This window comes from Schistocerca piceifrons, chromosome 2, assembly GCF_021461385.2.
Source record: "Schistocerca piceifrons isolate TAMUIC-IGC-003096 chromosome 2, iqSchPice1.1, whole genome shotgun sequence".
Taxonomy (NCBI): Eukaryota; Metazoa; Arthropoda; class Insecta; order Orthoptera; family Acrididae; genus Schistocerca; species Schistocerca piceifrons.
This window is the reverse complement of record NC_060139.1, coordinates 718,765,995-718,788,142: the sequence shown is the minus strand read 5'-3', so window position 1 is coordinate 718,788,142 and position 22,148 is coordinate 718,765,995. Positions and strand designations below refer to the sequence as shown.

Below are 22,148 nucleotides of genomic sequence, written 5' to 3'. Positions count from 1 at the left end.
CACCCTTGAGTTTTCAGCAACTTTGAGACATATTTCTGTGGCAATATTTTGTATATAAAAAAAACCTGGCCATCATTCACAACTTTTTGCATTCTTAAGCAAAAATAGATTTCTTAAGCAATTTTCAAGTAGATAATTTGATATTTGAAGTGAAGTTGGCTAAAAAAAAAATAGACACTTGAAAAAAATGTGAGGTTTAGCTGTTTATATCCCTGAAAGGATTGCGGAAGGAACCTCTGATTTTGCACATAGCTTACCAATACAAGGTCTTAGAAACAAAATTTCATTTTCTACTGCTTTGTATTAGTTTACAAACAGAGCAAAGTTGACCATTTTTGTAAAAACACCAAAAATAGGTATTTTTTTTATCTCACTTTTATAATGAGTTATCTGCAGACTCCTTTAACCCATTTTCATTAAGAAGACAATTTTCTAATCCACCTAAAAACTAGATCTGGTCTTGCAATGTGAGCATATAAGACCCAGAAAAGAATGAAAAGGTGGAGGTGCATTGAAAATGTGTCTATGTTCTGTTCATTGGCACTCAAATTAAATCTGACTTTTGTTATGTTCTACAACTGTTTAGTACCCTCTGGGAAAGGTTATATCAAACGTCCTTATAACTAGGAACTGAGGTGGACTCAGAAGAACTTAATAGAAAATTGTCTTTTGTCATGACTCATCATTGCATATTTCAACCTGTTTTTCTGCTATTATAACTACAGAATCAAACTGGTTACAGACTTCAAAATTTAACTGTGCATTAAAAATGCACTGGAGATCATGGTAGTAAAATTGTTGTATAGCAGCTGCAACACCATTGTAAAAACTGCCTTCTAGTTTTACACAATTGTCAACTGCATAAATTTTGGTGAATTTCATAGCAGTCTGCCTGCCATTTTTTGGAAAAATTCATGCAATAGAGAATTTTTTTGGAAAGGATTCATGCTGTAGAGAATATTCTTTGCCACAAGTTTGCAAGTCTGGTGACACATTAAAGGGTCATAGGCCAAAACCAGGAGATGTCTCTTTTGTATTTTTTACAGGTTTCATTAATCTGCTGTGGAATGTCACAAGATAAACTATACTGCCAACCACAGGATGTCACTTATGGTGCTGGAATAACTGCAATAACATGCTGTTTCGGAACCCAGCACTTGTCACTCCTTGATGGCCAAGTAAATGAATTTAGTGGGCCACGTGGGTGCATAAAGCTTATTAAAGCATCCTTCTGCTCAGCAAAGTCTCAGAAATATTCCTAATCCACTACTCTTTTTCATAAGCGCAAGCAGCATACTGTCCTTACGGAGGGGAGGGGGGGGGGGAGGTCCGACAATGTACCGGGTGATAAAAAAGTCAGTATAAATTTGAAAACTGAATAAATCACGGAATAATGTAAATAGAGAGGTACAAATTGACACACATGCTTGGAATGACATGGGGTTTTATCTGGAAAAAAAAATTACAAACTTTCAAACAATGTCCGACAGATGGCACTTCATTTGATCAAAATAGTAATAATTAGCATAAGAAAGTAAGACAAAGCAAAGATGGTGTTCTTTACAGGAAATGCTCAATATGTCCACGATCATTCCTCAACAATAGCTGTAGTCGAGGAATAATGTTGTGAACAGCACTGTAAAGCATGTCCGGAGTTATGGTGAGGCATTCGCGTCGGATATTGTCTTTCAGCGTCCCTAGAGATGTCGGTCGATCACGATACACTTGCGACTTCAGGTAATCCCAAAGCCAATAATCGCACGGACTGAGGTCTGGGGACCTGGGAGGCCAAGCATGACAATAGTGGCGGCCGAGCACACAATCATCACCAAACGAAGAGCGCAAGAGATCTTTCACGCATCTAGCAATGTGGGGTCGAGTGCCATCCTGCATAAACATTGTACATTCCAGCAGGTGTTTATCAGCCAGGCTGGGGATGGTGCGATTCTGTAAGACATCGGCGTACCTCTCACCCATCACGGTACCAGTTTTGCTGTCCAGCGTCATCTGTCAGACATTTTGTGAACTTTTGTTTTTTTTTTGTTCTTATAAAACTCCATGTCATTCCAAGCATGTGTGTCAATTTTTACCTCTCTATCTACATTATTCCGTGGTTTATTAAGTTTTCAAATTTATACTGACTTTTTGATCACCTGGTATTTCCTTCACTACTGTCACTAATTTTGGCCACATAAGATGATGCATCATTTGAAACTCTGCTGACTTGAATTGCTGTTTCATCAACTGGGAAAACTGCATGAAATTTACTTTCACTGGCAAAGAAGAAATAGAGCATGGGCATCTCCAGCAGGAACTAGAGAAAAATCACCATTTTTTTGCCAGATGATGAAGCAATTTGGGTCAGCAGAGTTTCGAATGTTGGGTCAGCATAGCTTCAAATGATGAGTCATCTTTTCTAGACAAAATTAACGACAGTAGTGAAGAAGATACGTAGCTCTGCAAATACATTTTACTTGCTATCAATGACAGACAAAAGCTGGGTTCCACAACAGCACATTATTGCAGTTATTCCAATATTCAGCCACATTATCTGGCTAGCAGCACAGATTTCCTCATGGCATTCAGCAGCAAATTAATGAAATTCATAAAAAATTCAAGTATCTTGATTGAAATATGAGCCTGAGCTCCTATAAGAAATTGGCCTCTGACACTGACAATAATGTATCATCACATTTAGGAACCTGTGGCAAAATACCCACCTATGGCTGCCGTTGCACAGCTATCAGACATCAGTCATATGGGAGTGGGTATTCTGGTTTTCCCACTTTAAAAGAAACCAGCAGTAGTTAAGCAACCATAGATCATAACACATTTATACAACTTTTCATCAGTACACTAATTTTCGACATAACCACAAATTATGTGAACACATAATACACTGTACTTTAGATCAGAATTAAATTAGCACATAAAAAACCATGCAGACAGCTATGAAATTCAGCAAAATCTACACAACTGACAATGGAGTACAACTTGAATGCAATTTATAAACTTGTGTTCCAGCTGCTATGCAACAGTTTTACTACCATGATCTCAAGTGCTTTCATAATGCACAGTTAAATTTTGAAGTCTATAACCAGTTTGATTCTGTAGTTGTTATAGTAGAAAAACAGGTTGAAATATGCCATGATGAGTCATGAGTTAAGACACTTTAAAAAAAAAAAAAAAAAAAAAAAAAAAAAAAAAAAAAAAAAAAAAAAAATTAAGTTCTTCCGACCCCCACTCAGTTCCCACTCATCAGGACATTTGATACTACCTTTCCCAGAGAGTACTAAGCAATTGTAGAACATAAGTCAGATTTAATTTTAGTACCAACAAATGGAATATGGACACATTTTCAATGCACACCCACCTTTTCATTCTTTTTAAGGCCTTATATGCTCACATTGCAAGATCACGTCTAATTTTTAGGCAGATTAGAAAACTATCTTTCTAATGAAAATGGGTTAAAGGAGTCTGCAGAAAACTCGTTATAAAAGTGAGCTAAAAAATACCTATTTTTGGTGCTTTTACAAAAATTGTCAACTTTGCTCTCAATTTATAAACTAATACAAAGCATTATGAAATGAAATTTTGTTTTTAAGACCTTGTATTGGTGAGTTATGAGCAAAGTTCAAATTCATTCCACAATCCTTCCAGGATTTTTTTTCTTCAAGTGTCTATTTTTTCAGCCAACTTTGCCCTTTTTTTGCTTAAGAGTGCAAATATTTGTAAAAGATGACTTAAGTTTTGTTTGTTTCAAGAATATATTGCCAGAGATACTATATCTCAAAGTTGCTGAAAACTCAGAGGTGCACCACTGAAAGCTGCGTTATGGGGTCAAAAAATAACAATGTCTTTGCAAGTATTATATCGGAGAAACTAAAACTTACATGTGCAAATGTTCACATAAAATTTCAGCAAAATCCATGATGCTCACGTGGTAACCTCTAGGCCACTTGGCATGGAATGACAAGACTAAACGTAATGAAAGAAAATTAAGTTCCCAAGAGTACATAACAGAGGTATGACAAGATTTTTTTCAACATTTTTTAAAAATGATAACTTACACTAGCTTTCTCTATTGTGGTGAATACACCAGTACTTTCAACTACATATACCACACTGTTTGCACCCCATGGAATGGATTTGGGATCCTTCTCATTGGAAACTTTTATAGTTTGGCCTGCAACAAAAGTAATGTGTTATACATGAATACAATTTCTTTACTAATTTTTGTTTTATAATTACGTACTTGCAAAAGAATTTTTCAGTGAATGGGACATAAATTATAACAGAATTATTTGCAGGTATTCTTGGACCACTCACAGAAACAACAGAGAAATTTCATGTGACCCTTTTCATGGACCTTTTTCTTTTCTGGCATCAGTCCCAGTTTTGAATTCACATACAATACATTCTTGCCAATAATGTACTTGATGCTTTTTCCTGCCATCCCAATGTAGTTTCCTTCAATATTCCATCAATCTGTGAAGCAGGTAAATGGAGTTTTTGTGTTGTTACTGTTCTGAGAAGAAGATAAAAATTTGAATATCCAGGTAATAAAAAGTACCATGTGTTTTGTAAAATGTAAGTGCTGTCATAGTATTCATATCAATGTGATCACAGTTTGGCAGGTGGATTCAGTGTGGGGATTGTGTTGGAATGGTGGGTCAAGGGAGAGGGAGGCAGGAGGATGGATTGTCAGAGGGAGGTAACCAGACTGCTAGCTAGGAATGAAGGGGAGTCAGGTGGTAGGGGCATAGAATAGGCATGTGACGCATGGGTGCTGGAGTCTGTGAGGAAAGGTGCACCTGTTTGGTATGATTTATAAAAGGCAGAATTGCTGATTGTAGTAAGAAAATTAATTTAATGATTGGGTTCTCTGCTACGTTGCTTCTCCCAAGACCACCTCTATCACCATCCCTACATCCTTGTCAGTGAGCTACACCTCCACTACTATCATTCTCATCAAACTGCTGACCATCTCCACTAATCCATTCACTCCTTTGTGGCTGGTAGCAGTGATTCCATGTATGTCCTGTTCAATCACAATTAAAATGCTTTATATTCAATGCAAATAAATGTCTTCGATCCCCTCACCTCTGTCGATCTATCAATTTCCTTGTATTCCAGCACTAACCCAATCCCAGCATGGAGATCTTTAAGTGTCCCAGTACATAGTCTCCTAGACATCTCTGGTGCCAAACCTGTTACAAAGCATTGAGTGTTTACTGCTCAGCCACATGCAGCACAATTTTTTTCATCTCATCACTCTGCAATAACTTGTGTGTTAACATTAAACTTTATCATCCTATCTGTGAAATCCTCCACTCTCATTATACCTTCTGAACACAGTACCCAACTGTTTCTGAAAGAAGTGCACTATTCTTCTACCTGTACAGTTGTTCCAGCCCCAATCTCAATTGATCAAGAGTCTCTGCATTACATAACATTTATGTGCACCTTCACTTGCCCCATCAAATGTAGCTTCACAATCTGCAACAGCTGCTTATCTTACCAACCCTGAAAGTTAGCCAGTGACTCAAGATGATCTGCAAACCCTACCATGTTCTCAGACACCCTGCCAGAGAAGGGAGAAACCAAGGTTAGTAACAGCCAGATTCACCCCTAGAACCTCAGATCTCAACAAGGACTCTCAGCTGAGCTACCTGATTCACTGAAGACTGCAAAGCCTCCTCACTGGTGACATCTTGTGTCTCTGACTTTGCCTCTGCCTTGAACTTAATTCTTTTTCAGGACTCAAAAACAGAGAAATAACAAAATTAACAAAGACATAACAGGTCGTTGCAGAGTACTCTATCAACGCATTTATTCTGCCTATCAAGAGCCACCTGGACTCCCTAAACAGTTTAGTTGTGCACCCAAAACAATTACATATAAAGCAAATCACTCCCACTGATACAGCACAAGGAGCAGAGTGCACAAGCAAATTACATTGAGTACAACACATAGGCACCAAACACTCATCTCTAGCATTCCCCTTAAACCATGATAAGTCAACCAGCTCCTATGGTTTTGTAAAGGTCACCCCCGTGGCATTACATCCCCCAGATATAAACCTAGTTTTCTGCAGCCATTGTTACAGTCAATAAAATTCTTCTGAATTTGTGACCACATTGTCCAACTGCCAATCTGTAAAACTACCAACCCAATGGTTATGGAATGAAACTAATAGATAAAACTATGGTGACAAAGAATGACTGCAATAGAGGAGGGCAGAAGGAAGCAAAAAACATAGCTCTATTACTGTATGTTCAAGGTGTCACTGAACAGGTGGGCAAAACCGTCCGCTGAGCACTTTGCAACACGAAAGATGCAGTTGACAAACTACATGCTGCTGGAGTTAATGAAATCGGCCACTATGTAGGCGAGACAGGGCAACCCATCAGAACATGGATATCTGAATACGAAAAGATATATCCAACTAAGACAACACGTCAAGTCAGCAGTGGCAGAACACCAGGAAGCAAACAGATTGATTTTCATGAAGCTCACATACTGGTGAAACAGCCTCTTACTATCAGGACGCCTCTTACTATCAGGACGATTAGAGAGGCAACAGAAAGAGCCAAGCAACCTGCCAACATGAACAGATAAGACTGGTACTGACTTCCAACATCTTGGCTGCCAGCAGTAACACCGCTACGGGACGACAGCTCACATGAAGCAATACACACAAGCACATGGGAGACTGCACTGGCCACAGGTACGTAGAGTGCCGGCATGCCTCAGCTCTAAAAAGCAGGAAAACAATGCCATGTCACAACTATCCCCTAGTTTGCCATTTGTCGATTTCCACCAATCAAAACGCTGGGTTTCCACCAATGAAAAGAAATAATAGAAATACCAATAAAGAACTTCTAACATCCCTTCCCTTCATTCTTAATGGCCTATCAGAATTAGATAACAGCCAGGTCTGCAGGTATATAGGAAACCAAGTTTCCTCATTCAGCAGTAAACAAAAACACCCTGAAGGTCACACGCAACAGTGACCGTAACATCGGTAGTTTTACATACTGATAATTTGACAATACAGTCACAAACCTAGAAGAATTTTATTGACATCCTCTAAACTTTGACCACATTACTATCACCACATAATAGCAAAAAACTAGTTTTACTCATCCCAACAGCAATATTGCACGCTGTGTGTCAGACGATGCAGTTTGGGGTGGCCTGCTCTGCTGCCAATTGCAGTGATGACAGCCCTCCTGACACCACTGTCCAGTATCAGAGGGGTGGTGACAGAGACAAGGGTGTCTGTGGGCAAACACTGTCGACAGCTACAAAGAATGTTATTGATCTCAGGCATGCCCCTCGTCACTGACTGCTTGGGACCAATCAACTGGTGGTGGCTTCAACTTGGTGCTGATGGGCTGGCACCTTGTGCTACTAAGGCTAGCAGCCTCTTGCAGACCATGGGCATTAACATCAGCATCACATCATGTTTTGCTGTGATAGGCCCTAAAGTCCTCTCATGCAACTGTTTTGGGACACGAATCTGTGCATGGGGTACAACTCATGTCCTTGGGCAGTAGTCGGCTAGCAGCTGTTGTTATAGTACAGAGTCCTTCTCAGCATCGAAGTTGGCAGGCATGGACAGCAGATCAGCAGTTCTGTGAAGGACTTAGTGCAGATAGCAGCTGCATCCCAGTCTTGAACCCATGACTCTGGTGGAGCACAGTTGTCTCGCTGCCCAGCATTGTTCTGGTGGTGTCATGGTACCGATTTCTGGCAATAACAAGTGATCCTTGCCTTACAATCAAGACTTAATTATATGCCTCCAGTGCCCATTTGTTTCACTAAAACCTGATGTCTAGCCATGTTACCAAAACAAGGGACTTGCCCTGGTTTGGTGACATCACCATACTCGCTACATGGTTACAGTTGTGCAACACTACTTACCGCTGAGCATGGATATCCTCGGTGCACAATCCATTGGCATGTAGGTTGTCGTACACTTGTGGCTACCGACCAGCGACTGTTTACACAACACTCTATGGCGCTTAAATGCTACTTCTCCATACTTTTGTTAAAGACTAATAATTCTCTAATCAAGGACCGAGTCATGGCACTGTGAGTGAATAAGAAAACATGAATGTGGGTAAGTTACTATGAACAATATAGTGAATGCATTATCACAGCCAAGGAAGACATGAAGCCAACACCCACCTTAGTGGTTCAAATATACACCAACTAGTTCTAGAGATGTTGATGAGATTGAAAAATTGTACAGTGGGATAAAGAAATTATTCAGATGATTAAGGGAGCAGAATATTTAATTGTGATGAGGGACTGGAGTTCAATAGTAGGAAAAGAAAGGGCAGGAAAAACAATAGGTGAATATGGGCTGGGCAATGAAAAAGGTAGCCACATGGTAGAATTTTACACAGAGCATAATTAACTGTTGCCAACCCTTGGTTTACGAATCATGAAAAAAGGTTGTATATATGCTAGAGACCTTGAAGGTTTTGGACTGATTACATAATGATAAGACTGATTTTGGAACTAGATTTTAAACTGCAACACTTTCCAGGGGCAAATTTGGACTCTGACCACAATTTATTGGCTGTGAGCTTGAGACTAAAACAAAAGAAATTCCAAAGATGTAGGTTATTTTAGATGTGACCTGGTTAAGTTTGAAGTAATGAGAGATTGTTGAGAGATTCAGAGGAAGCATTAGGCAACAATAGGCCGAAACATGATAAAGGAATACAGTAGAAAAAGAATGGGTACCTTTGAGAGATGAAATAGTGAAGGCAGCAGAGGATCAAATTGGTAAAAAGGCAACATCTGGTAGAAATCCTTGGATATCACAGGTGAATTTCATGAATGAAAGAAGAATATACAACAACGCAGCAAATAAAACAGGCAAAAGGGAATTAAAAAGTCTAAAAAATGAGATTTAAAGGACAGCGAGAATGACTATAAAATATGAGATTTACAGGAAAGCAAGAATAACTACAGGATATAGAAGCACACATGGTTTCCGTAAAAAGTAATGAGACTGAGCTTGTGAATCAAAATTTATTGTAGATATTGCTACAACCACTTAGTACTCTTCAATGTATGACCCTTCAGAGTCAACAACCTGCTGCATGTGAGATTTCCATGCTTCAAATGCTCAGGACGGCCTTCAAAGCCCTCATTGCGGTGGCTTGGACCTCCCCCAGGGGCCCAGACAGTGTCCTTTCAGGGAAGTTTGTGGTATAGGGAACAAAAAAAAAAAAGTCTGCCGGGGCCACAGTGAGACTGTAGGGGGGATGCAGAGTCGTTGGAATACCTCTCTTGGCCAGGCAGCTGGCCACCGTGAAGCAGGTGTGACTGTGCGTAGACATGATACAGCTTCCAATCATTGGCAATGGCTGGCCTCTCGGAATGGACCCTGGCTTTCAGTCTCTTGAGCACTTCCCAATAAAAAAGCTCCGTTGACAGTTTGGTGTTGGGACACAAACTCATGATGAGCCATGACATCAAAAAACACAATCAGCATGGCTTTCACCTTCGATTTGCTCATGCGAGCCTTTTTTGGACATGGGGATGCTGCAGAGTGCCATTCAGCACTCATGCGCTTTGTCTCTGTCGTACTGAAACACCCAGGTTTCGTCTAACGTGATAAAGTTATCTGAAAATTCCAGATCAGCTTCAAGGCTGTGGAGACGGTCTTGGCAGGCAACCACATGTGCTTGCACAGAAAGTCTGATGTGATCATAAGTATCCGGACACCCCATAAAACATACAATTTTCATATTAGGTCCATTGTGCTGCCACCTACTGCCAGGTACTCCATTTCAGCAATCTCAGTAGTCATTAGACATTGTGGGAGAGCAGAAGGGTGTGCTCCGTGGAACTCACGGACTTCAAACGTGGTCAGGTGATGGGTGTCAATTGTGTCATATGTCTGTACATGAGATTTCCACACTACTAAACATTCCTAGGTCCACAGTTTCCAATGTGACAGTGAAGTGGAAACATGAAGGAACACGTACGTCACAAAAGCGTCTGTTGACATTGACTTCCATCAGCTGAAGAGGGTCGCAATGTGTAATAGGCAGACGTCTATCCAGACCATCACACAGGAATTCCAAACTGTGTCAGGATCCACTGCAAGTAGTACGACAGTCAGGCGGGAGGTGAGAAAACTTGGATTTCATGGTCGAGTGGCTGCTCATAAGCTACACATCATGCCAGTAAATACCAAACGACGCCTCGCTTGGTGTAAGGAGCCTGAACATTGGATGATTGAACAATGGAAAAACGTCGCGTGGAGTGACGAATCACAGTACACAATGTACCGATCCGATGTCAGGGTGTGGGTATGGCAAATGCCCGGTGAACATCATCTGCCAGTGTGTGTAGCGCCAACAGTAAAATTCAGAGGCGGTTGTGTTATGGTGTTGTCATGTTTTTCATGGAGGGGGCTTGCACCCCTTGTTGTTTTGTGTGGCACTATCACAGCACAGGCCTACATTGATGTTTTAAGCACCTTCTGGCTTTCCACTGTTTTAAGAGCAATTCGAGGATGGCAATTGCATCTTTCAACACGACCGAGGCACCTGTTCATAACGCACGACCTGTGGTGGAATGGTTACACAACAATAACATTGCTGAAATGGACTTTCTTGCACAGAGTCCTGACCTGAATCCATAGAACACCTTTGGAATGTTTTGGAATGCCGACTTCGTGCCAGGCCCCACCGACCAACATCGATACCTCTCCTCAGTGCAGCACTCTGTGAAGAATGGGCTGGCATTCCCCAAGAAACCTTCCAGCACCTGAATGAACGTATACCTTCGAGAGTGGAAGCTGTCATCAAGGTTAAGGGTGGGCCAACACCATGCTGAATTCCAGAATTACCAATGGACGGTGCCACGAACTTTTAAGTAATTTTCAGCCAGGTGTCCAGATACTTTTCATCACATAGTGTAGATACCACCTACAGGTAAATTACAGAAGTCTTTGGAGAAAAGAGAAGCAGTTGGATGAATATCAAAAGCTCAGATGGAAAACCAGTACTAAGCAAAGAAGGGAAAACTGAAAGGTGGATGGAATATAGAGGGGCTGACAGATGTGAACATTACCAAACTATCAGTTTAATATGTCATGGTTGTGAAATACTATCCCAAATTATTTACAAAAGAATGAAGAAAATGGTTGAAGTCAGCCTCTAGGAAGATCAGTTTGGATTCTTGAGAAATGCAGGAACACAGAAGGCAATACTGACCCAACAACTTCTCTTAGAAGATAGGTTAAGGAAAGGCAAATCTATGTTTGTAGCCTTCGTAGATTTTGAGGAAGCTTTTGACAATGTCAACTGGAATACTCTCTTTGAAATTCTGGAGGTAGCAGGTGGAAAATGCAGGCAGTGAAAGATTACATACAACTTGTACAGAAACCAGATGGGAGCATGAGTCAAAGGGCATGAAAGGGAAGCAGCAGTTGAGAAGGGAGTAGCTTCTCCCCAATGTTACTCAATCTATACACTGGGCAAGCAGTACAGGAAATCAAGGAAAAATTTGGTAAAGGAATATAAGTTCAGGGAGAAGAAATAAAAACCTCAAAGTTTGCCGATGACATTGTAATTCCGGCTGAGACAGCAAAAGACTTGGTAGAACAAGTGAACGAAATGGATATTGCCTTTAAGCAAAGACATAAGATGAACATCAAAAACAAAACAGGGTAATGAAATGTAATGAAATTTAATCAACTGATACTGAGGGAATTAGATTAGGAATTATAGAATTGAAACATGGGCGATAAACAGTTTAGACAAGAAATTAGACAAGAATTTTAGACAAGTATTTTGAAATAGGTTGCTACAGAAGGCTGCTGAAGATCAGATGGGTAGATGGTCTAACTAATGAAGAGGTACTCAATAGAATTAGGGAGAAAATAAATTTGTGGCACAACTTGAATGAAAGACGAGAATGTATGAAAGCCTGCACTTAAGTCATCACCCTGTTAACATCTCAATGTCAGTTTGCATAATCACAGCCAATAAAAGTCTGCAGTCACTAACAAACTATGTCCCACTTCTTTCATTAATTTTTTTGTCTCAGTACCATGAAAAGCTTTTAATACAATCAGTTATCAGGAAATCTATTGCTTTCAGTGACTATTCAATCAAAAACAACTTTGTGATATTCATCAGTCAGAATTTGCTTGTGAAAAAGCATTGTAAAACTATTGCCAATGTCAGAAGGCTTCAGAGTTTGTTGCAAGCTTGACCTGTGATTAACATTCTATATTAAGTCTTATCAATGAACCAGTCATGTTTTCAAGGGTGATAATATATGTGAAACCCAATCAAGTTTAACTAAATGCTGTGTTGTGTACATTATTTAACAAATAGTTATAAAACCAGTTAAAAACTAGTTATAAAACCAGATTACAGCAAGATGGGCATTCTACGAATAGCTACTGAGAGCTAACAACAAATCACAGGTAAGACACATTCCATAATGAATATTCTGAACACTTTGTGCAATGTTTACGAACTTACTGGTAACTGGTGCCATCTAATTATATATTCAAGTTTTTCGTTTCACTCATTCTTGTGAATAAAATAAGATACTGGTACTAGGGCCCACATACAAGTTATTTCAAAAATACTTCTACAAACTTTTGGGTTCAGGTGCCTTACACCAAAAAGAGAAAAAATATCTAGCAAACTTGGGGTTCAAAATGCATACCTTAAGAGTTATGAGTGGTTGTTCATCTTCAGCATCATGAAATATATTTTTTCTACTGCTAGTTGTTTGCTTTCCATATTATGGGAGTGGGTACTATGGACCAAAACAACAAAAAATGTCTCATAAGCATAGGCTGTAAAATGCATACCTTAAGAGGTATCAACTTGTTCAATAGAGGAAATGGGTCTCACAGCAGCAGATATGAACAAGTGCTCATAGCTCTTGAGTATGCATTTTAAGTGGGAGTGTCAGAAAATATGTAAACAGACAAATTTATTTATTTTTATCATAGACTCAGTGATTCCTGTGGTGATTTTTCTTCATTGGTTGGTTCTTACAAAGAATATTTGGAGTTTGTCTTTGCTTTTATCTCACAATATCTTCGCATCCCATAGTGTTTTCTAAGGGCTGAGATACATGTGAGTTTTTTGTTCTCAGATAGTTTAGCGGTGCACTAAGATAGTACTCGCAGAATAGTTTATAACAGGGTGAATTTTCAGTGGTAGTTGTTGTCTGACAGTTCCTTGTGAGTACTTCCTGAAAGTGTGTGAGAATCTTGTAAGCGTAGATGTTGGAGGTGTTTACACAAAGCAGAATGAAAGCATCTGTGAGGGCTGAAACATCACTCTCTGCAAGATTTTTCTGTCATAGTTCTGTGTGTGAAGGAAGGTGTTGCAATGGAAGAGCAACGGGCTGTAGCCTGCACTTTTAATGCTTTTAGTGCTAAATAAAAATGTAAACAACCATTTTCTTGTTGAAATAGACCGGTTGATTTTGGAGCTCACAAGAATGTGATTGTAGAACTTGTGATGGAAAATCCACAACAATATCGAAGTTTTATGTGAATGACAGCAACAGAGGTGGAAGAAATACTCTTCATAATTGGACCCAAAATTGCGAATCTACATTATTGAAGTGAGACTGCTTGTGACACTAATATTTCTAGCATTAGCTACGCTTATTCTCTTTATTTGGTAAATTAACAATCACAATGAAATAACATTAAACCAATTTCATCTTTACACCCGTAGATATTCAAGGACTAAATACAATGGATATCTGATAAATGAAGCATTTCCGGACATACATCTACTTCAATATTTTTACTAGTATTGACTTGAGGAACAACTCAAATTTCTTAATATGTGTTCAATACCCAATATAATAGTATAATCAACAAATACCATAGCATATAAAATCATACAGCTGTATTACTTGTTAAATGGCAATTTTCAGATTTCCAAAATGATTACTTCCACACATAACTTTACTTGTTTCTCTACATTAATTAATGTGTGTTATAAAACTACTTTGCCTGGTTGCTTTAATTGACGATATTCTGGTATTTTCTCCAGTGGAGATTTTAGAAACTGTAGAAATTTCAGCCAACAAACTTGCACTTTTTATCTCAGTTCTTGTAGTCCACCAAGCGAGGTGGCGCAGTGGTTAGCACACTGCACTCGCATTCGGGAGGACGACGGTTCAATCCCGCGTCCGGCCATCCCGATTTAGGTTTTCCGTGATTTCCCTACATCGCTCCAGGCAAATGCCGGGATGGTTCCTCTGAAAGGGCATGGCCGACTTCCTTCCCTGTCCTTCCCTAATCCGATGAGACCGATGACCTCGCTGTTTGGTCTCTTCCCCCAAAAACCAACCAACCAACCTTGTAGTCCAGTAACTGTACATTTCATAACGCTGGCCTTTCCTCATACAAACTAAATGCACAACTTCATTCTCCGTCCACATCCTGGAAGCTTTCTTCATTACTTTGTTTTGCTGACATATTGCCAATATTAACTCATATTGCATATCCATTGGGACAGCAGTTACAACTCTCCTGACAATGCCAGCACACGTTTATAGACTGACTGTTGCAGTGCTGATGTGGCACTGTGAGTAGCACACTAGTCTCTCCTTCATGTGTCATATTAACACAGGATCGTGTCCCTTCAGTGGCAATTTTTGTTTATTGATTCTTTATAGCATCTTTATGATTTTTTTATACATTATTTGCTTCATAGCATTGTTTAAGTCTAGAACTTTCAAAATAGGCTAATCGCTTGTGCTGTTCATTTAGCAGATAAACAGGTGATTTCTTCATTCAAAAACATGCTACGGCTACATATTATGGCTCAAACCTTGCAGTTTTATGGGTACTTTTATTTAATGTGTGCATAAGTACAGGAACGTTTATTACCGAGATGTGGTAGTGAACAATGAAATAACAGCACAAATCTGCGACACAATGTGGCCGCTCAACACTCTTATTTGAGAGCTATGGAGAGCAGCTCTCAAGAGAGGGAGCTCGCTGTCTACACAAGAGGTCTAAACTCGACAAGTCAGACTATCTGAAATCTTGCACCACTCTCAGACATTGCTGCAAGCTGACTCTTGGTGCTGCTTGCATGACACATATTACTTGCAAATGCTCTCCAGGAGTGACAAGCTATCATGTGTATACACAGCTTAACAATGTTTTCTTGGTTTATGCCTATCTACAATAAAAGACATCACCCACTTAAACCACACATGCATTTGTGTGTATGTCAGCACTCAGCAACTGCTTTTGTGATTATCATGAAAGCAGTCACTGAGTGCTAACACACACAATCACGAATTTCCTTCTTTGTTCTGATCATGTCCAATGGTGTAAATAAAACACAGAAGCAAAGTCTTTTGTAAAGCCATATTAAAAAGATACTCATGTTTTAGTGTGAGACATTTTATTAATAATCATCTAAAATTACCGTAAATAAAACTTGTAACACAATATTCATCAAAACATTGAAGTTGGCAGTCTCCATAAACAGAGAACAGGCATGAAATCTATAGCTTGTTGCTGACAAGGAAGCCACTCAGTTCAGGGACGTCCTGGGTGAGAAAGGGAGGAAATTGTGACCATGTTAGGAGCTATGTTTGTGTCTGACATAAGATCGTACCAACCTAAAACTGCATGCCTAGTATGGATTAGTGTATTTCATGTGGAAATAACAATTTGTGAAAGCCCATTATAAATATGTCCACCTTCAAGAGTGCTGTTTATTTGTATAAGTGACTGAAATTAAAGTTGTTGCAATACAACACAATGAGCAGAAGAAAGGTTGCTACTAGAGTCACTATCTTTAGTTTGTGATAATCATTAAGACAGTCACTCAGCTTACTTCCCCATCCCTACAAACACTGGGAACATATAATACTAGCAACCATGATCCAAAGTTCCAAAAATGAAAATCTTGCTTACTGCGCTAAAGCTATGTTACATGATCAATAGCTCTGTGTATGTCTTGTGTTTTCTGCATTCTTCCAAGAGTGACAACAAACACAAATACAATTCACTTTTAGCAGAAATCTGCATGAAAATCCATGTTAAAGGTCATAATAATGCCAAGAAAACTTAAAAGGATGGGAGATGTTGTAACACGGAATCACTAATGACAGGAAAGCATTTTATCAGGGAAATTGGACTTCTGTTGGGACTGACACAAAAAATTAATCAATTAATTAATTAAAATGTGGGAAACGTAAAATAGGGAATGTAAAAATGAGGTTTTATTGTAGTTTCTGTATAGTAGATATCATTCACATGTATGAATACATGGCTGTTCACTTCTGGGCATTGACAATGGGTTTGAACAACTGATCAAATTTCGATATAGTGTGTGTTGTTAATGTTTGGATGACATTAACATTATCTGAAGAAATCGATATATCTTTGATGTAGTATGCACATAATTTACTCAAATGCTACTAAAATTTATTGTATACATTCCTTGATAGTAATGCAAGTGTCAGAACTAGCGACTTCCTTCAATATAATTCTAAAAGGTAGCCACATAGTTGCAGCATATTATTAGCTGAGCACAGAAATGCTAATATGTACTGTGTGGACAGTTTTGAGGCTGTGGCAGTCAAGTGTATGAACTTTTTGAAAGTATGAAATGAAAGAGAAAGAGCCAGAGTAGTTTGACAAATCCAATCTAATCCAGTTATGACTAAGCAGGTGCTGAGAATCTTTGGTGGCAGGAAGTCAACTCATGCAATCTCTCTTTAATGTCCTGTAATTTGACAGCAGATTTATCCAAGGTGCATAAATGTTTTGAACAAAAGCACTCTGGTCAAAAAATTACTCAATCTCACTACCATTATGCCCATTCTTGACAACAGCCTCAATTCAGTGAGGAAGACGGTATAATCGTTGTGAAGATGTAGATAAATGTTGAAATAACCATGGTAACCTAAATGAGTGGATCCTAGGTATTCCGTAGAAAATACCCTCAAAACATCACCAGCCTGAGCTATACCCACCATGCACAAAAGTTAAAAGATTCATTGGGCTGCTGTGTACTTTATGTCCATTATTTAAAAAGAGGCAACATCTCAATTAGTTGAACCACACTACGCACCACCAGTCTGTGCTGTCTGGTCCACTGAAAATTTGCAGTTTTATGTGCTGTGGCCTTTTGCAAGTCACCCAACTCTTGTTAAGTGTCCACTGCATGCAGTTCCTTCGTAATGTTCACTCAGAAACTGACAACAGGAGTTCCTGATGGGTCTGAAATCAACTGCCATTGACAAAACATGCCTTGAATTGGCTAGGATCTTTTTATGACTACTGTTCTTATGCCATGTTACAGGGTTGAGTTATACACTAATCCTTGTCGTTATGTTGGAAAGGCTGTGTTGATACACCAACAAATTGGGGAACTTCATTAGTGGTACAGTCCTGAGCACAGCCAACATGATGGCTCCTTTCTATCATTGTCACATCCCCATGTCTTCCCATCTTATTGAGCTGATTCCATACCACTGACTAGCACATACACATCACTTTCTTGCCAGGACTTACGTTAGTGGTGTAGGATCATATGTCTGCATGGCAACAGTTCCACACCATCTACGCTCTACAGCATTGCAAAGTAACCTGTGCACACTTTTACGAGGGCTAATATGTCGTCCAGAGAGCTTGTAAATATTAACTAACCTGATGGCTTATTCTAGCATGATAGCTAGAAATGCATGTTAGAAACAAATGTGAACGCAACAAATGTGGTCTCTGTTGGAAACTGGCTTCCACTGCAGAACTTCCCACCCATACAAGTAGAAATTAATAGTACTTTCAAAGAGCAAACATATCCAACCAATTGAAATAAGTATTACTATAATAAAGAGAATAAGAGAAATTTCACTAACACTCACCAATTATCAATGTCAATGACACAGGGTCACTCTAGGCTAGGCATCTCTCTCACCCATGTAACACTCTCACTCCTGATAGTACCCCAATCTAATGTGAACTTTTTGATGAATTATTTGTAGAGTTTACCAATTCATACCACAATCCTGTCTTATTAGCCTTAATAATTTGCTGGCATTTCACTCACATTACTGAAAAGCTGTGAATGTCTGTAGTTGGTCAGCATTTTAACAGTTGCAAAGCAATATTCCTGACCTTTCAGAGTTGCATTTATCACCGTGCTATGATGTAGGTGACCTGACAATTCATGCTGGATGCAACATGCACTGATGGATCATGGTCGTAATGTAGGCCATCTAATATTAGATGCTGTTATAATACTAAAAAAAACAGCCTTCTAACTGCACAATGACTACGAAGCCTAGCTGAGTGTCCATTTCAGCAACTCCCCTTTGGGCACTGCTTAATCTGTTGAAGTATCAAAATCAAAATTAGTCACTGGAATGCATAACATGTCTTATTTACCACTGAAAAATTCCTGTGAGATTGAGAAATCATGTTGAGAAATGGAAGGCAGAAAATGATACTAAGGTGGTGCTGAAGTGTATACTCTGTCCCAGTAGACATAATGTGTTTACATGAAGCTTCACGGAGCTCTATCCAGGCACAATGTGTTATCAGAGCTCCACAGCATATTATGCAGGCAATCCCAAAAGTAATGATGGTGATGACGTTTGGTTTGTGGGGCACTCAACTGTGTGGTCATCAGTGCCTGTACAAATTCCCAACCTTTGCTCAGCCCAATCTCGCAACTTTCATGAATGATGATGAAATGGCGAGAACAACACAAACATCCAAAAGTAACGTCTTTTATATTTTTGAAAATATGAACAATCATTTATTTTCTGTGATAGTTGCATCATTTTAAAGGTGGAAGAATGTTTTGTGCTTCCACATAATGGCCATTTCAGCTGAAACATTTTTGAAGACAAAGTGGCAGTTTTACAATACCTGTGTAATACCAGCTTACTGCTGTATTGTGCAGGAAGTGCTGAATCTCACCTTCCATGTCATCATCTGAACTTAACTGTCATTAGACAAATGTTTCTTCAACTCAGAGAACAGATGGTAGTTGATCAATGCCAAGTCCAGACTGTATGGTGGGCGGCTGATGATGTTCCACCCAAAGTTAAGTTTTGTAGGAGATTGACAGTTTGATGGACGACATGTGATAGGGCATTGTCATAAAGAATGCTTATGCCCTCTCCTCCAGTTATGAATTGCCCTTCTGTGTTTTTCAGTGTTTCACAGTACCTGTCAGTGATTATTGTTGTCCCAGGAGGCAAAAACTCAACCAACAGTACCCCCCCCTGGTCCCAAGACACAGCTGCCATGACTATAATGGTAGGCTGCATTCAAATTGTTGCAACTAGGGAGAAGAGGAATGCTGTCCTTCACATGACTGTTGCTTTGTCTCAGGCGTAAAGTGGAATGCCCAGATTTCATTACCAGTGACAATCGAGTCCAAGAATGTATTCTTTCCATCTGTGCAGTGGCGAAGAAATTTGCAAGAACAATCAACTCGTTGCTGTTTGTGGTCTTCTGTCAGCATACATGGTACCCATGTTGCACATATCTTCTGATATTGCATCTTTCACATTAAAATCCTGTACGTTGTGCTTCAGGAAACCTCCAATCTTTACACATGATTTCCTCAACCTTTGCAACTGCATGGCCTAGCATACCGCTCCTTATCTCGTTGTCAATTTCAGTATGACCAGCAGTAAACACACTACACCAACTGCGAACATTTTTGACATCCATGACTGTCTCTCCATACACTTACATCAACTGGCCATTAATGTCAACCAGTTTAACACCTTTCGCAATCAAAAATCAAGTAACTGCACACTTGATGGTAGTGTTAAGTGGAAACGCCATTTTGAAAGGCTGCCAAGTTAAGACAGATATCCAAGCGAAGCATGCACGTGTTTATTTGGGAGTGGGGGAGGCACAAATCACTGGCAACTGGCCAACAGCCACACAAAGTTTATCTGCAACCCCAGTGCTTTGGAGATCTTACTTTTGGCATTGCCCTTGTCTATGTGTTAAAAGCATCCACAATGGAGAAATAATCATGTTACATGTGTAGAAAGGTTTCAATTGTAGAGGCCAGGTATAATGAACATATTGTCACCTATACGGTATGTGGATTATACAACTGTGCAAATTAATGTGGATGGAGAGAGATGACGAGTAATATTTGTTGTCAATGAATGACACCTATAGATCCCTCTTCACTTAAGTTGTCCTTCATCTGTATGTCTATCTCTTAGGAAAGTAATATCAATATTTTTCAATTCAGGCTTGAGACAAAAACACATGGGTCATTCCATGCCAAGTGGCCTAAGGGTCTCCCCCACTCGACTATCTCCAATTTCGATGAAATTTTTACAGGATGTACATAGAGACCTTACATGAAGCACTGCCAAGTTACAGCTTCATTAGTAGTATGGTGGGGCCACTAGCCACCTTTTCGTAAAGGCTCGTTTTTTGACATTGCGACTGAAATGAATAAATGATGAACTATGTTTTACCATTGCTCAGGATCTAAGAGGCCTGTCATGCTGAAACTTTGTGATCCTGTTCAACTTTTTGGGTACAATATCTTAGCTGTAAAACAATAGGTCAAACTATGTTAAATTCATCATAATGTGCTATCAAAGTGGTTCTTAATCTTGTTGTACCAAATTTTGACTATACTTTATTGCCTCGTATCTACTGAAAGTATAACTTTCGGAAGCTGATACTTTAGTTATCTGTAACCTGTCAGCATGTCATAAAGCTCCGCAAGTGGCATCCAGATTGCTCAAATAATAACCGAGTTATCTGAGCTCACTTTGTCTGATCGGAAAAAGTTGTTTTTATTTTGGAGTTTAGTGTCAACGATGGAGCTTGGTAACATGCTTCAACAATTAGTCTGAAGCACACTGTTGTGAAGAGTGCTCAGATGTTGTGTGTGCCTTTTTAAATGATGTAAAGTGTGTTGTCATTACTGGATAAACATCTTTTTTCAGTAAGTAAAAATTATTTTAAGGTAAGGGGTGACTCTTTAGAAATGTTTATCAGATTATTTGATTTTTTTCCTGTTGTATTCTCAAGGAAGTTCCCATTATCTACAATTCTTTAATATTTTTCAGTTAGAAATATATACCACTTCTACTTTATATAATATTTAAACAAACAGCAATTGGAAGCATAAATTTAATTGTAGTGTAATGGATATCAACATGGTTTCAGTACTATGTGTCATTGGCCTTGCAGATAATTCTGCATGTCATCTGAAAAATTACACACATCAGCAAAGCTTCATTCCAATCAAAGAATTTTCAGTAGAGCAACAGGAATTAATAAACCAAAGAAGTGAGATATGTCCCTCCCCCAGGTCCAGGCCTGTTGCGCATGCGTTAATATGGCACCTTGGTAGCGCCAGTAAAATTTTTCATGGTAGCATCTAGCTGCAATTGCTTACACAGCCAACAGCCCCATTTCTGTAGCCAGAAGCAGGTAAGGTACTACTCATATGCGACTCAATTGTGCATGCGCATGTGTCCGTTCGTAACTGCCGAACTGAATCTAATGTAAACAGTTGTAATGCCATGCTCATAGGAGGCAATTTGTTGTTATGAAGCATTGCACAGTCTTCCTAAGGCCTTCGACACATTTTACTGTTGGCAGACGCTTGTATGAGCACTGTCTTTTGATGTTGTATATGGCACATTTCCTTTGCAATTTAAGTTTTATTTTCATTTTTTCTCTCGTTCATTTTTATTGCTGCAGTATTATTCTACAGTAGCGGGATACAGTAATATCCTTTATTAGAGTATTGGTTCTTACCAGTAAAAAATTACAAAAATTTTACTGAAACTGAACAATGAAAAATTCCCCAGAATTCTAAAAAAATCCCTGGGTGTTTCCTGATTTTCTCCCAGACGAATAAATTTCCGGGTTTTTCCCAGATCTCCCAAGCTATATACGCCCTGGTCATAGGTCTGAAGGGCTTAACGACTTAATGTGTAATGTTAACCTAAAGTCTGTATCATTTCACAAAGGACATTTTAAACATAGTATATATATGCAGAATTTGTTTCTTAAATATGTCCAATTAAGCAATGGCATTAAATTGAAACTTTTGAGTTGATTATCTCAAAACACCTATATTCCAAGACGAATATTC

General features: G+C 39.1%; 1 protein-coding gene across 1 annotated transcript in view; it reads right to left on the bottom strand.

Moving 5' to 3' along the window:
* Window positions 1-22,148, bottom strand: part of LOC124775794 (glyceraldehyde-3-phosphate dehydrogenase 2-like) — a 90,631-nt gene that overhangs the window by 38,310 nt on the left and 30,173 nt on the right. The window contains exon 3 of the mRNA XM_047250625.1: window positions 4,071-4,186. Coding sequence (XP_047106581.1) covers window positions 4,071-4,186 — 116 coding nt within the window. The remainder of the gene's footprint in view (window positions 1-4,070; window positions 4,187-22,148) is intronic.